The 17,461-nt window shown below is 34.2% G+C and overlaps 1 protein-coding gene across 2 annotated transcripts in view; it reads right to left on the bottom strand.

Moving 5' to 3' along the window:
- The window catches only part of LOC139091899 (uncharacterized), a 111,528-nt gene that overhangs the window by 7,272 nt on the left and 86,795 nt on the right, over positions 1 to 17,461 (bottom strand). For both annotated transcript variants that reach the window (XM_070642148.1, XM_070642147.1), the window contains exons 4-6: positions 5,390 to 5,649; positions 4,698 to 4,997; positions 4,505 to 4,593 (exon numbers count right to left, since the gene is read on the bottom strand). In XM_070642148.1, the coding sequence (XP_070498249.1) occupies positions 4,505 to 4,593; positions 4,698 to 4,997; positions 5,390 to 5,649 (649 nt within the window). The remainder of the gene's footprint in view (positions 1 to 4,504; positions 4,594 to 4,697; positions 4,998 to 5,389; positions 5,650 to 17,461) is intronic.

Here is a 17,461-nt window from a genome sequence, read left to right on the forward strand (position 1 = left end):
ATACAATTTAGACATAATTAACTTTATTTGTAGCTACAAAACACTTTACAGCATCAAAAACTCGAAACCTTTACAATTTTTCCTTTGATTTCCTTCAATTAATAACTTTCTGTCTTCCTAAATGTAAACAACATCCTTCAATGCAAACAAATAGCCTCATCTTGTATCAAAAATTCATCAGACATACAACCAATTAATCTTATAAGACAGTAAAAAGTTAAATTGTATACAAAAAAATTAAGATACAACTCAAAGTAAAGGAAGTAAGGATGATGAATAAGACTTTGAGGACCGGAAAGTCTTTACTAATTATAAAAAAATTTCCCATGACATTGTTAAATAGAATTCTATTGCTTGCAGACAGGAACAAAGAGACTGATAAGTTTAATGTAAACAGCACATCCTGCCTACAATTCAACAACCTCAACGACATTATCAATTCAATTTAATTCAACTAATTTAATATATTCAACAATTAAACTTCTTATTGAGATTTATGAATGGAGGTGTAAGTTGAGAATAAAATTCATTAAAATTGTGCTTTATGAAGGAAGCTTCCATTCATTGAATTTATGTCAAGGTGAAATGAATACAAGATGGAATGAAAAAGACAAGATTTTAAAGACACGGTTCATATTCCCATACATATTAAATATATGTACTAGAGCAAGATATAAGACAAGATTCTTTATGTCACGAATGTACAATGATACGCGAAATTTGCATATCATGACATTTTATACCCGCAAAATGAGATGACAAGGAAATTCTTGGAAAAATGAAATGAACATCACGTGCTGTGAGCAGAATAAGGATGGTAAATGATGTACTTGGGCTCGTTCACTTTTCTGCATACCTGAATTATTTTAGTACGAATTTTTCATACCCAAATTATTATTCCATTGTACGGGATAAATTTTTGTACTTCCAATTTTGTGTAGGTTTAATGGAATGAAAAATCTTTTAATTAGTAATTGACATGGTGATTTTGGTGATAGCCTAATTAGATGTCAACATGTCGATGTAAATTAGATTTCATTTTAATATAAAACCATTAAATCGAAATTAGATTTTATAAAATTTTCCTGATTTTGGCAGCTGATATTGTGCAACAAATCTAAATTTGGAATTTGCAGAAATGTAATCGCAACCATCAGGATGTCTTAGATTTATCGATTGTGATAAATTTAGAGTTATTATATGAATAGCTTGTTAAGTTTAGGAGGATCATATGAATGATGTTGTAAGCATGTCAGGTGCACTATGTTGCGCAGTCATGGACATTCGGTTGCACTGTTGAGATCAATGAAGCTAACCTTCGACTTGTAATAACTGGGGGAGTTGGGAAAGCTATCGATCTGATTTGTTGATGCATCAAGGACCAAATGTCAAGTGTCTTCACGCGGTACACCTTGTTATCACTGGAAATACGCTGGCGAGCGACCCGTGCCGGAAAAGCAAATATTGAAAGCATTCCTGTAGATTAGCAACCCCACAAACAGTATAGGAACTAATACAATATAAAGAAGCCTCCAAGATCCAAACAGTACCCAAAAACATGATCTATATTCCTAATTTGACTAAATTTGACAGCAACTCCAATTGAATCCTATCAAAAAAATCATCTCATTTTTGACTACGTCAATCTCACTCGTGTCCTCTTTTTATCCAAAAATATTATGTGAATTTGCATTATGCTGTACATCAGCAGGTAAGTAGAATAAAAAGCCCTGAACAAGAAAAGTTTGAGCCACACGAACAATCCGAAAATACCATAAATGTAAATTGAGTTACATCTGTTGCGTAACATCTCCAAAAAAGAAAAAAATGTCTGAACTTTAACCTTTATGTCTTACATATTTCCAGAAGGGTTTTGCCTACACCATAATACACAGAATTATTATTATCAATACAATCTTTTTAAAGACATAAAAATATTCCAATAAAGGCACAAAAAAAAAGTTTGAATCTTTCGCGATATTCACAGAAAAAGTTCATAAAAACTTAATTCTTAAGAAAAATCCGATAAAAGAAGGAAAAACCTTTCAATAAATCTCACAAAAAACTTTATCATATCAGCACGCGGGGGTTGTTTATCTATCCAATAAAATTAAAATCACAGCTACAATTTTCATCTCTTTCAATTCGTTGTCAAAGTTGATTCTCATATCTCTTTTCAATATTTATTTGGCAATATCTTGAGAGGATAAGTCGGTAATGTTTGTGGTTTGTCTGTCAATCCATTATTATGCTACTTAAAGCATATAAATGTCAATTTGAAAGGATGAGCCAGAAACCCGAGCGGTACGCAGTTGTCAAGCACGCGTCAGACCATGTCCAGATGATTTGGATGATTTACTGTCAAGACTGCAAGCTCGAGCGACACAAAACAAAGTCGAAGGCTCTGACAAAGGCAGTTGCTGTTTCATTTGCCTTGTTTGGTAACGGAGCAATGCATTATATTAGAGTTGGTAGGACTTTGAGAGCTGGGACTCTCCTATAGAGGCATCTCCACTGGTGTGCAAAATACATTGTAGAGGCACCCTACTGAATTCCAGACTCCATTTGTAGGGACACATCCACTGAATTCCAGATTCCATTTTAGAAGCACCTCCACTGAAGTCCAGATTCCATTGTAGAGGCACCTGCACTAAAGTCCAGACTAAGAGAATGATGGCACCTCTATTAGATAGTCCGGACTCTGGCAGTTCTGTCACCATTATCTCATACCTTTGTTGCAAAATAGTTTGAAGTTAAAGAACAAATGCGCTTTTGGCACTCACAATTAACCTCATCCTTACTAGTCCTTCATGTAGCGTCATGCACACTCTGCATTATTATTTTGTGTCATGTGCCCTTAAGGAATTGACAGGTATGTTTGAAAATGTCAAATGTTGATATAAACAACTCTCAATGAGAAACTTTTCAATTTGCTGTTGAGTGGAAAGGAACCAACAAAAAAAAAAATCTGTGAAAATCTGTGTGTCTCACAAAAGTTGTCATATGCGGATACTTTTGAGCCCACAAAAAAAATGTCTCATGGGGTGGAACTAACAAAAAGTGCTGCATTAAATGTATAAAGGTGGATTTTTTCTCTCTTTTTAATGTAAATGTTGACATTTAATAATATGGAAATTCTCTTTTTATGTTATTTGATGAAAAGTTTTTTCTGCTGATTCTGTGGAAAAATATGGAATTTTCATTTTAAATGAAAAGTTTCATAACAGCTTCCCAGGGAATAGCTTCGTTCAGGTGTGTTTACTTAATATGAGTAAATTTAAGTAAGTGAGCTAATTTAAGGAGATGGAATTGAGTTAATTTCACCAAAGAGATTAAGATTTGTAGTTACAGGCATTTAAAATTAAAAGGGAATGATCAAATTTGATTTTGTTGGCACAACAGTTGCGGGCCACATAAACATTATTAGTTGTATAATAGTTAGGCACAATATAATTATTTGTTGTGCTCCTATTACATGCCATAATATATGTTGCATAACTTTTGTGTGCCATATTATTTGTTGCACAACTGTTGCGTGCCATATTATTTGTTGCACAACTGTTGCGTGCCATATTATTTGTTGCACAGCTTTTGCATGCCATATTATTTGTTGCACAGCTGTTGCGTGCCATATTATTTGTTGCATCAGCAAAAGGATTTCAATTTGTATTATTTCCAACATTTATACAGCTTTTGTGTGCCATATTATTTGTTGCACAGTTCTTGCGTGCCATATTATTTGCTGCAAAGCTGTTGAGTGGCATATTATTAGTTACACAACTGTTATGTGCCATATTATTTGTTGCACAGTTGTTTCGTGCCATATTATTTGTTGCACAACAGCTGCGTTACATATAAAAACTATTCGTTGCACAACAGTTGCGTACCATGTTAAAAATGATTCTCCGCCAAAGTCTTAAAAGTTCATCATATATTTTTTGAAGTAATCATCCATAATCTTCAAGTAGATTTCATGATAAATCCTTAAAAAATCATAAAGTTTCAACAATTTAAATTATTCATCTCCTTATCCTTGAATCATAAAACTTTCCCATAGTAGTAAAAAAAACTCCGTAAAATTTCTTCATGCTAGTAAAAGTCTCATGTGAGTTGTAAAGGACTTAAAGAAGAAAAAAAATAGGACAAGGAATAAAGGATGCACATTAAAAAAGAATGAAGAGTATAAAAGATGAAAATTGAGAATAACTTTTTCAACATAAATTTCTCGCATGATGAAGCATTATGTAGATAGAAAGGATTTAGGGGTCATTTACCCTTGACGTCCATTTTTATAGACAGAAAGGATTGTTTGGAGGCATTTGACACTTCATAGACTTGATTGTGGAGGGATTTTGTGTTAGAAGTTATGAAAATTATGTAGATTGACGTCACTTATGTACATCCCCAGAGAACAATGAATATTAAAGGATAACGACTAAGGAGCAAGTTCACATATTTTTTTTCTATCAATTGATCTCTGAAACCCAATACATCAGGTACTTACCTCGGATGATGTAAAATATCTTTTATCAAGCCTTTCAAAATCTGATAACGTGGGATCATTGGGTACATTTTTGAGGAGCTGTATTCCGCCTGAAAAATTATGATTTATTGATTTAATTGACATAAAAGCAACAATTTATGTCATATAAAAGGAACTGATTCAATCTACTTTAATGGCAATTTAGGGACCATACCTTTAATTCCCTGATTAAATTCCGTAAACCTTGATATTTTTTCAGTAGACGATATAAATCGTTAATCATTTGTGTATTCTCATGTTCTATTTGTGATGTTGTCATGGGATCTAAGCGCTCTAAACGTTCCTTTTTCTCAGCCGCTTCCTCCGTCAGTTTTTGTGGTGTTTTTACTTCAGATTTTTGTGTCTTTTCCATTATGGAGCAGGCTCGCATCACAAATGCTGGAACGGTTTCTTGTTTCTCTTGTTTTGGGATTTCTACAAGTGTCCAATATTGTGTTTCGAGTTTTATGACTTCCTACGTACGGACATATATGCATGACATGAAAAAAATAGAGCGACATATGAGAAAACAATCTCTGACATACTCAGGAAAGAAAAGTTCAGGCAATCAACATAAGAAATTAATTTTGGATGAGGAGGCACTTGAGGCGATGGAACTTTGGATGTCACGAGGTTCATTATTTGTTCTTTATTTACTTTTGATTGGTTTTGGTTTATTTTGAGACAGTTTTGCAGTTTTATTCAAGTTTAGACTTATGTCCTTTAAGATCAGCCCTAAAACTGCAAGTCTGTGCATCTAAAACACAGAAAATACAGACCAGGAGCTTATGGACATACCCAAAATCAGTCAACATCTTCATCTCAAGTTCCATCACCTTGCAAACACATCCACAAACATCAACATACCTTTATCATTAATTTAAGCATTGGATAACGATGAAAGATGTTCCTTTGACTCTTCGAGTCACTATATTTTGTTATAAGAGCATTAAGTGCCTGCTTTGCTGTTTCATAACTTGCCTCAAGACGTACACGAAACAATATCAGTCTTTCATTGATTTCAATTACTTCCTCACGACTAAGGCCACTCATCGTGCCTTCGTCCTTTACATCTTGTACAATACGACGTACGCTTTGTGTGAATTTACCCATCAGATTGCTGCCACCTTAAAATACACAGAAAGAGATATAAACATTTATTAGGATGTAATGCTACGCCTTATGAATGTATTTAATTGTGTCATTGCTTGAGGATATTTGTTTTTTTTTTTTTGGTCTATGTAATGCGGAAAGGTCATCGTCTTGATACAGGATTATCTTCCTGACAGAATTTTATTGAATTTTTTTTGGAGAGCATGTTTATTTTATCATGTGTGACCTTCTATTTTAATATTATTTTAAAGATCTTTTTGTGGATGGGTTGCTTGACGGGCTCGATTTCCATTCAAATTCCATCTCGACTTCGAGCTGTGCCTGATTATAACTATAGCTTTCTGTCAAAGTTGGCAGGACTCTGGGAATTACGTTCCAAAGTCTGTTTCCGCCCAAAGTTCGACTCCGCTTAAAGTCCGACTCCGTCCAAAGTCCGACTCCGTCCAAAGTCCGACTCCGTCCAAAGTCCGACTCCGTCCAAAGTCCGACTCCGTCCAAAGTCCGACTCCGTCCAAAGTCCGACTCCAAAGTCCGACTCCGTCCAAAGTCCGACTCCGTCCAAAGTCCGACTCCGTCCAAAGTCCGACTCCGTCCAAAGTCCGACTCCGTCCAAAGTCCGACTCCGTCCAAAGTTCAACTCCTTCCAAAGTCTCCGCAGGAGCTTAGTGTATTCTTGCGATGCTTCGCAATTCGATTGGAATCGAACCAATGAACAGAATTCTAACCAATTGACCTCTGTCTTCAATTTGGCGAACCGCCATACAAAAACAAAGTACAAAACTTCTCAATTTAAGATTGCTGTTAATGGAGGCACCTTCAGACGAATAAATTAATACTTTAGACCTATAAATTGTTCAGATTGGCATCAAATTTTCAGGGTTTTTCAAATAGTGATTGGATGCATTAGAGCATTAGTTGAGTTCATCGGGTTATTCCAATATAATTCCTCATCATGAAATTTCAATTTAGAATCAAATTCCCCAAAAGCGCACGGAACTGAAGAACAAATTAGAACTTTGCACTTTTCGAAGGTGAACTTTATAAATATATAATTTATCCAAATTCGTGGGAAAATTACATTCGAATAAACTCGTAAGTATCTCAAAGCAAAAGCATCTTCTAATCCAAATAAGACTTGATTATGAAGCATTAATAAATTTTAATAGACATGAATTACTCAGGTAAGAAAAGCTCAGTGAACAAATCATATACTTCTTATTCCTAATGATTTATTATGTAAATTGTGCTATTATTATTAGAATAAGTTCAGTCTGCATAATAGAACTATAATGCTGTCGAGTGTAATGTAGATCAGAGGTGGGTAACCTTTTGTTTTTTGTGGGACTACTTGGTAGTAACTCTAGATCAGCACCGCATGTTTCGTGATATTTTCAAACATTTTTGGCGATACACAATTGTGCCGTGACACACAAGTTGCCCACCACTGATGTACACAAATATCTCATTACCAAGAAATGATTAATTTAAGAAAATACTTAATTTTCCCATCCAATATCGATCATTTTGAATAATTCAAGAGCTATTCTTCCTCATTCCATCTTCATACAACATTTAGAAAACCATTCTATTAATGAAAGGTCTTAAAAATTTCATATCTTCATGATTCCTTCCTATAAATTGCTTTAATTTCTAATTTAAACATAGAAAACTCATGAAGATGTATTTTATGATTCTCATCCTTCCTATGTGTCTTAATATAGATTATCTTGTTTACTAGTATCAGAATTAATGTATTCTTAATTTAAATTTTTACTAATTAATCTAGGAACAGATTTGTATCTGTATGTGATTATGTATTCTATAGTGGATCAATAATATGTATGTATCATAAATTACTAATAATATTGAATGGAGTAATTCCGAGTGGGATGTTGTTAGGGTTGCCTCAAGTCATATCTTTGATGAAGCTTCGAGACCGAGACCAGAATTGAGCCTACAAGCGAATTCTTCCAAGTCTCAGTCTCGTTTGACATCTTAAGATTGTCCGAAACTGGCAAATCTTGCTCTTGGCTTTAAGAATCCTTAGATACAGTCATCAAAATGAGTCGAAAACAGCCGTCACGACATTTCGACGTCTTGCTGTCTATATAGTGATGTGACGACAAAGCGACTTCATTGCTGAGCTCGAAGTTGACTCAAATTTTATATGAAATCGAGTTGATATGAGTCTAGTCGACATGAGTCTAGTCGACATGAGCCTAGTCGACATGAGTCTAGTGGACATGATTCAAGTCGTTTTAAGCCGACTTTTCCATACAAAATCGACTTCGAGCTCTGCTTCATTGTGCTGCTTGAAAATCGTCTCATTTTAATTCGATGTCCTTAAATTTTGCCCTCATTCAAGCTATATTTAAGTTCGACACTACAAAAATAATCAATTATATACAATTTACTACGTGAGAATATCCAAATTACACGGGAATTGCCTCAAGACTTTCAATTAAATTGCAATTTCTCGCCCTATTCATTATCGTAACTTACAATTTATTTACATCGTAAAAAGTCCTTCAATTGTTTCAGGCATTACAATTAAATTGTTCTAATGCTCTATCATAATTATTTTCGCTAAAAATACTTCCATTTAGTTTGACGATTGTCATGCACGAATAATTTAGAATCTTTTTTGAATGATGAAATAATACAATACAAGTTGGGAATTGTTTTGGAAGCGAGTTGATGGTTGATGAATGTTTTAGTGACTTCCGGAAACCGAATATTTGGTTTTAGATCCCTGAATGGTTCATGTGGTTGAATAGATACAACAGGAAATGGGTTTGATTGATTATTTATCGTATTGGTGCATCAAAATTGCAGTTTATTGCAGCTAGAGCTGAATTGGCAAGTAATATCCAGTTATAGAGTTAGTTTCAAGTGACATTTATGAGAAGGTATGGATCACAATTGAGCTGGACGTCCAGTTAAGTAGATAAGCAAGTTGTATCCAAAAATACTTAATTTTTTAATGAAATCAGCTACAGAAGTCAATAAAAGTAGGGTTCGTCCAAAACTGCAGGTTTAAAGACAGAAAGTCTAAAGCTTAGGATGTAATATTAGGTACAACCTAGAACTGCAGGTCTGCGCACCTAAACTGTATTTAAAGCCAGACATCCGGTTGTTGCCCAAACCCTAACAAAAACCATAAACATACATAAATTTATCATAATTGCTCAATTTTTGCTGTATTTATCAAAAAGTGTACAGCAATTTTATTGTGAAATATTAATGAACAAGCATCATTGTCTCTCTTTTCATACGATTCAATTGGCAATTGAAAAAAATATTTGATTGATCGATTCATCATTGTTGTATTTATCCATAAAGAATAAAGTATTGACTATTTTCATATTTCAACTGGATGTTCATTTTAAAAAATTCATACGGCACTTAATGAAGCGTGTTAATAGGTCGTGAATTATTGAATATAAGGTCGTGTGCGATGAGATTAGCTGATAATATGTGCTTATTTTTTATGTCCTGGAGTATTTATGAGCAGGTGAAAATTTCCAATGACTAATTTAGAATTATTTTGTTGATGTCATTTCCATAGTAAATGACAATAGGAACTGAAATAACTTTAGCATGAAAATCAACTATTCATCATCATGGATTTTCAGTATTTAGCATGGAAATGCATTTGACAGTGCATGAAAATGAATATTGAACTTTTGGAAGCAATGCATGTGAACTTGACAATTATTGGATGCAATATTAATTAATTGAAATCAATGATAGTCATTCAAATTTTGTTGCATGTCTCAATAGTGTCCATATGACAGCATAGGATATTCATGATAAATCATTACACAATAAACTCATTTAATACAGACATACATATTCATGATATTCCCAGTATTATCGAAATATTAAATTAAGGAAAGGACGTTTTGAATTTAGTATAAATGAGTATACACACAAAATTGAGCTGGCTCAATTGTATTGATTGAATATACTAACTAGCACGCACATTTAGATGTACTCATGGTCAAAGAGTTGATCTCGAGGAGCATAAATCGTCAATTCACTTACTTTGTTGGTCGTACAGATCAATTGTGATCCATGACCTCCCATATATGTCGTTTGAAGCTGCCTCTATCGCTGGCTTTCACTTTTCAATTTCCAATGCCAAGTGTAAAGCTATCGATATCAATATAACAGTTTATCGATCTAAAATTCGCCACCAAGCGTGAGTTGGCCATCTTGTTGAATTTGAACCAAAACGAGTACCAATTCAGAGTCATGTAGGCTTCAGGACAGATTTTTGATTGATTAATCGACATGTGCTATCGAGGGACAATTTACAAGCAGGAGCCAGCGATAGCGTCAGCTTCCGACGCCATTTAAGGGAGCATATTGATCAGTGGTAGGCAATGTACACGGACCAACGTGATGGTAAGCAACGACTGAAACTACACACGACATGCGGTTATGGCATTTGGCAAATTTTGGTGGCTCATTAGTGCACCGTGGTAAATAGGTTGCTCATCACTGTGCCAGGTTAAAGATCAAAATATTTTCGTCTCCTCAGGGTATTGTCAACCAGATAAGTAAATAAGTATAAGCTGCCATTAAAGCACTCGTCATTAGATAACTTCGTCATATTACAACTCATAAGTATGTTCCAGTTTGTACTTGCACCTTGCTTGCAGCTTTATAAATCATACTTTTTAAACAGATAAACTTTAAACATATAAAAAATACTTGAAAAATTCCCAACAAACTCAAACAAACATCATCATGACATATGCATGTAAGTAATTTTTAGCACATCTATTCATCTTCAAAAGATCCTTAAAAACATGAAAAGTATTTCTTGAATATATTCCAAAAAAAAAACTGTTCATCTTTACTTTTTCATTTAATTTTTGGTTCTTTGCATTTTTGAGCATCTGCAGCATTACAAGAGATAAGGTATGATGCATGAGAAAAAGCATTTCATGTTGAAAAAACTTCAAAATTTTATTAAAAACTTCGTTTTTTAAGCTTCTAGAAAATTTGATGAAAATTAGAGATAAAGGAGTTCCATTCCATTCCAAAAAGTCATCCTTCGTTCATTCAACATCCACAAAAAATTCCTCAACATTGACTTTACAGATGAAGCGAGCATTCAATGATCCATAAAACCCGAATGTATGGGATGTATAGGAAGTATGAATGGAATCTTTACGTCCTTTTTTGCCGGAATGAAAATTTCTTCGTTGAAAATGAAAAAAATTTCAAAAATGTGAATGTGGATGGATCGAAGGCTTTCTTAAACTTTACCAGGAAATTGAGTTTGATTTTGTTTCATTGATCACTTTAATGTGGTCTATTGAAGCATGTTCTGCTTAATTGTAGGTCGTGAAATTCCCTTCCGATGTTTGAATGATGTCTGGCAAGATGGAAATTAATTGAATTTGACAGAATAGAATTGTAACAGCATTTTGGTGATTGAATGTCACAATGATGGATTCTGATGTTGGATTGAATATGAAGGATTTTGCTTTTTATTGTTTCTAAATCCGAGGTTATTGGTATGCATGAAAAATTTGAATTTGTCTGCAATGTTGCTAGATATTTTGAATAAAAATGATTTATTACGTGAAAATAATGGTGCTGGAATCTCCTGCAGAGTTGAAGAATTGCGATTTGTCATGACAAACCTAGATAAAAGAAGCTGGCGATAGAGATAGTAATGCACTTTGTATTGGGAATTGGAAAGTGACAGTTATCTTCAGACGATATCTAAGAGAGGTTAGATATACATAATTGAAAGTGACATTTCATTTGTCTAGATCAGAGGTAGGTCACCTTTAATGCGTCACAGCACACCAAGGTTCCAAAATAATTTGGCGATTAATGTGCCATGGCATACAGGTTGCTCACCTCTAGTCCAGATATTTTTTTGGAATCAATCTACATATCCTGATTTTTAAAGCCATTAAGTGACTAAATTCAATTCAAAGTGATTTGATCACTGGTTGTTCTTAAGATTGCTCATAACTCTACTTCCTACATGGGCTGTGCATTCAAAAAACAATCAATTAAACTGTCTTAATCAGCACAAGTCTGTTAATTGATCTAAATCCGGCTTCAGGCTGGTATGACTATGACTAAATGCTTGAAGAGCCCAGCCTTATGACCTGAAGATACTGCGATTTGATTTAAATCCTGGAAGCATGCAAGAGTCACACCTAATGTCGGATTTGAGATAGATTTACCACTTACGCTACTCGGAAATAATCGATGATACTCAAAATTGTAAAAAAACTCAATTTACATCTTCAAAATATTCAATTAAGTAAACCTCAATCACTAATCTAATTTATAATTCCAAAAATACCAAAGGAATTTACGAGATGCCAGAATATCGTGATCTTATTCAAGGTTTTTAATTACTCGACAGTATAAATCATAAGCGAATAAAAGAGATACGCCAAGGTAATAAATAATCTAAAATTAAAACTCTATAAATTCTTTTTTGTGTCTATTTTCAAACATCTTCAGTCAATATTAAGCACAGATCCACAGTGAGCTATTAACGAAAGTATTAAAACAAAGAAGAACTGATCAATAAAAAAAAATCGGAAATTCATAAATTTTAATTAGCTCATGAAAAGTATAATCAATCAATTTGGTTATGAAAATGAGCATTGAAATATGCCATAAACCTTCAGCAGATGAAAGCCGTCTGATCAATAAAACTGAATTGTAATTGATTTTTTATCTTAAAACAAAACATAAAAGTTTCTCGGTTCTTTTTCTTGTTCCAAATTTTCTTTCTTGTTTTGACTTTTCAGACAAAATATTTTCTAAATTGTGTACAGCAATAACATCGACATGTTCTTCTGTCCTGAAAGTTTCGGCAAACAAAAAAAAAAGAGATATGGGGATATAAATTTCACTGAAAGATGCCATACAGCAATAACGTGAGAAGGAACAGAAGCACCAAAGAAGTAGGAGATTGGGTAGGAACTCTATGTGGATATATTCACACTCAAGCTTCTCTTGGGACATGTTTGAGAGATGAAGCTGATAGGCCAAGCTTTGCTTGGAACATATTTGGGATCAAGCTTTGTTTGGCACATTCTTGAGGATCAAAATGAGTCAAGCTTCGGTTGACACATATTTGAAGGACCAAGCTATGCTGATAGGCCAAGGCCGCATTTGAGCTGACCAAAATCGACAAGTAGACTAAGCTTTGTTTAGCACATATTGAAGGAATGAAGCTCAGTGACGAGGCCAAGCTTAGACACTTACTTGAAGGATTAAGCTTGAAGAATAATTCAAGCATCACTTGATTGGCAACGGGTACAAATTTGTACGATCTAAGCGACGATAGGTCAGACTTCGTGTGACTCATATTTGAGAACTCAGCGGTACAAAAAATTCATATTAAGACCGCAGTTTATTTTTGTTAAGACCGCAGTTTATTTTTTTGTTAAGGGTAAAAAATGCCGACCATCACTTGACACATATTAGAGCGACCAACGAGTAGGCTAACCTTAGCTTGACACACATTTGAGGAATCAATCTCAGCAGGTAATCCAAGTTTCACTTGTCACAAATTTGAGAGATCAACATGAGCATACTTGATGACCAACCTCAGTGGATAGACCAAGCATCAGTTGGCACATATCCGAAGGATCAAGAACGTCAATCCAGTGTGAATACAAAAAATATTATTGTCTATAAAACTTTTTCCGACAGACTTTCACCATGTTATGCCATATTATTGCAAACATTTGACCGTAAATGAATTAAAATTATCTATGCCTGGAATATTTAAGTATGTATATATACTGTCTATTATGGTGGCTAATGCTGATATCCAAAAAAGATAAGAATGGAACGAAAGAAACAACATAAAAATAGATCATCGGGTGCAATTCATCTTATTAAAAAATATTTTCGCTCCCTTGCCTACTTGCTACATGCCTTTTTGTTTGGCGTATACAGCAATTTATATTCCTGCCTGACCTCCTCATGCTCTTTTAACTTTTGAGTAAGGTGGAACCTAAATGGGATGAAATATTGTTGTTATTTTGGGGAAGGTTAGGTGGATGCGGGTCTTTTTGGATGAATTTCTAGGTTATGGACATGAATTTCAAAGGGAATTTACTGTAAAATGATGAATTTTCATGATCAGGAACAATTTATGTGGTTAATAAGTGTTAAACTGATCATATGATTAATCAAATGCTATTTTTGATTTACTAGGGGTTTTTAGTAGTCTTAGAAAGCAGTTTGGCACTGGCCTGGCCAAAATATAAATTATTTCCAGCAGACTTGACAAAGTCGGGTTTTGATGCTAAACAGTCAACCTTCCACAGGCTTGTCACCTTCCACTAATGGCTCTTTTTAAGATAACATGTATATAGAAGGTGCTGAATGTACCGGGGTCTTGATATACTATATATGTTGGCTCCTGGATATTGGTATACTGTAAATGAACAATCGTGGATGTTTCTGGAACCTTTACATCCATTTGACAACATTGAATGTGGTAAATCATTAAAAATTTGAGGTTTTTGCCAAGGAACTGTCAATTGACGGTGTGGTAACAAGATTCAATTGTGAGCATGTCGATCGAGTCCGATTAGTAGACAAAGCAACAACAGCATCCAAAACTTCACAACAATTCCCCATGATACACCCAACACCCTGCATCAAGAACACAAACAGTTCCTTAATCTCTTATTCTATTCTCCTCATATTTAGCAAACTCACTAATGCTTCATAATACACACCGTACACCATTTGATATCATCCGAAAAAATATAAATGATTATTTATTCCATTCTGTTTTCTTTCAATGCTTGCTTCTCGCTCTCTTTTCAAAAATTTTTTTTTCATTTCTTGCTTGCTGTTGCCAAATGACGAAGAAAAAAAAAACGGCGTGTTTATGTTATCTCTTTAAATTGCTTTATTGTTCGCACATATTTAAGATGAGCGGTAAATATAACACATACAGAAATAGATATAAGAAGAGCCATAGCTGAGATAAAGCAAGTCAGAGAGAGAGTGAGAGGATCGGAAGGAAAAGTGTATCATCGTCATCGTCAAAAATGTGACTATAATGTTTCTCATTTCATGCTGATTCAGCAACCATCATTTGCTTGTGCTGTTAGCGACAATAACCGAATGTGTTGGGGCTTTTTTATTGTTGTATTGGAACTTCTCATATTATTTATTTTTTTATTCATTTCTCTATAATTTTTATCACATTTTATTTGGTGTTGGTTATAACATGATCAGCATGTTTAGTTATTAAGTTACATACTTGAGTGGAATTGTTGTATTGTCTTTTGTTATTGTTTTTTATTTGAATGGAGGATTTTTTGGGTAGTGGAATGTTTATTTGGAGCTGGATGAGTTTTTAGTGTTTCAAGGGGTGATAATTTGTGATAATTTGCACTATAAGGCTTTGTTTCTGTTTTTTATCGGATGCTAAGTTGAGTATTCATGATTTAAAACAAGATAATGCTTTAATTACTGCTTTTGAGTGGAAAAGACAGTGATTAGTAGACTATCTGGCAGTAAACTTTACATTTTATGGGAATATCCGCTAATGCTGGGTTTATAGTTTGACAAGCAGTCGACTACTCCCAGTCAGACAGCATGTCATTATAGCTTGCTCAAACATATTGGGTGGATAGCTGCATCTTTAGAATGCTAAAAACATATTGAAATTTTAGAAATTGCTTATTATGCTCTTTATTAAAGCAAGGATTAGAGACACCCTGACCCTTATCAACACAAGAACACACAATTTATTATTTTCACGTTCCTCGATTGACAGCAACTAACAGGCAAATATCATGCCATGCTCTTAACCACTTGTTCAACTAAAATATACTAGATGAGCATGCTCGTGAGCGTTAAAAGAACGCTCTACGCCTGCTAGAGAACAGAACTAGTCGCATTTTGTTTCATCAGCATTCGTTTCCACGAAACATCACGCTTCTTTATCTAAACAAAATTAAAATCCAACTAAAAGCACCAAATACCTAATTAAAATTCATCATTACCATCATCATTATCATTTCCAAGAAGAAGTTGTTAATCACAAACGACTGCCAAATTCACATTTCTCCAAATTAATGTTAAAGGAAGTTGTTCTGAGAAAAACAGATGATTTCCTATAATGGTTGTTAAGTGATTCCATTTAAGCTTTATCATAGAGCTCTTTATCATTTTTTGTTGTGGATTCTATGGAGACGAAACAAAAAGCTTTGTGTTCTTGGAAATAATTATGTCATATAGATTGTGTCTTTAAAAGGGATAAGGACGTGAGTAAACTAAATGAAATTTCTGTAGAAGTCATGATTGTCTAGATTGGCTTATTCAATGAAAATTGATCAAATTTTAAATTCAATGAATTAAGATTCAATTTAATAAGGTTAAGTCTGAAGATTTTGAGTTTATTCTGGCATTTTATGACTTTTTGCATGTTTTGTCATCAAAAATACTGATTTGTATAAAGATTTGGAACTAAGACTATGTTCAAAGTTGAACCCATTTCCATTAAAACATGATACTTGGAAAGCTACGGCCCAGAAATAGCCAAATATCCGGCTACATACCGAATTGACTCTGGTGATTGAATCTGGCTCCGAGTGTCTTCCGGAATAGTCATGACAAGTCATGTCAATACTGTCAAACCATAAGCTATCTCATCAATTTCCTAGATCACATGATAATCAGACTGCATCTCTTAAGAATTTTCATCAGAATTGCCAACAAAACCTCACAAAAACCTAATATTCTAAACAAAAACTCAAGAAATCAAGAACAAAATTAAGACATAAAGAAGATCAAAACTTTCCTAATAATAAGACTCGACAGAAAAACCACAAAAATCCACAAGAAGCAAAAAAATTCTTTAACGAGACATAAAGTCAATCAAGAAAGCCAGAAATTCAGTCAACATTTTCCATCAAATCAGAAGAAGAATCTCCGTCTAATTAAACTTGGTTAAGTAATTTATGTTTTATCTAAACATCATTAATTAATTGGAATCAGAAGAAGCTTTCAAGGTTAGCAGAAATTTTTGTAATCAATATGAGCAGCACAGACGACATCTAAAAATATTTTAACTTCCCTAGACACAATCCCGGTTGACACATATTGAAGTGTTGACGTCATGGCGACTTACTTGATTACTAATTGCAACCATAGGAACTATGTGGAACTTAGGTTACTACAGAAGGCTTTCCATCTGACTCTGTTGCTGGCTTTGTCATCTAGTTTGTACAAATTCTCTGTCTGCACGTTGAGCTGACATATTTTCATTGTTGTTCTGCATCAAGTAGCTTTTGGAGCTCCTGAGTGCCGCTTCTGTTGAATATTCCATCCAAAGACTGTAAAGCAAACTTATGTTTCTGTCCTAGCAATGAAAATACAGTGGCGCAACGACAAGACGGCAGAAACAAGTGTCAACCACTTGGCAAAAGCAACTGAATTTGCCAATTGGTTGTCACTTGTTTCTAAGGAGGACCTCTTTGAAGAAAGCTGTCGATAGAGACAGTATTGCTTGGTGTTGGAAATTGGCAAGTAGAGGCCAGCAATAGTGTAAGTTTCATGACTCCTGTAGGAGGTCATGGATCACAATTGATCTTTGCCGAGTAAATAAGTGTCGGTCACTCGGCAAAAACAACTGAATTTGCCAATTGGTTGTCACTTGTCTCTAAGTAGACAACCGCCTCGTCGCCATGACAACAAAATTCCCATATGTGCTGATCGGAAATAATTGTAACATTATATGCTACACATACTTTGTGATCATTTTCGCAAAACATTTTGTTTATTTATTTTAAGCACAGCAAC

This window comes from Chironomus tepperi, unplaced genomic scaffold (assembly GCF_022539635.2).
Source record: "Chironomus tepperi strain 1889 unplaced genomic scaffold, CSIRO-AGI_Ctep_v1 contig_262, whole genome shotgun sequence".
NCBI lineage: Eukaryota > Metazoa > Arthropoda > Insecta > Diptera > Chironomidae > Chironomus > Chironomus tepperi.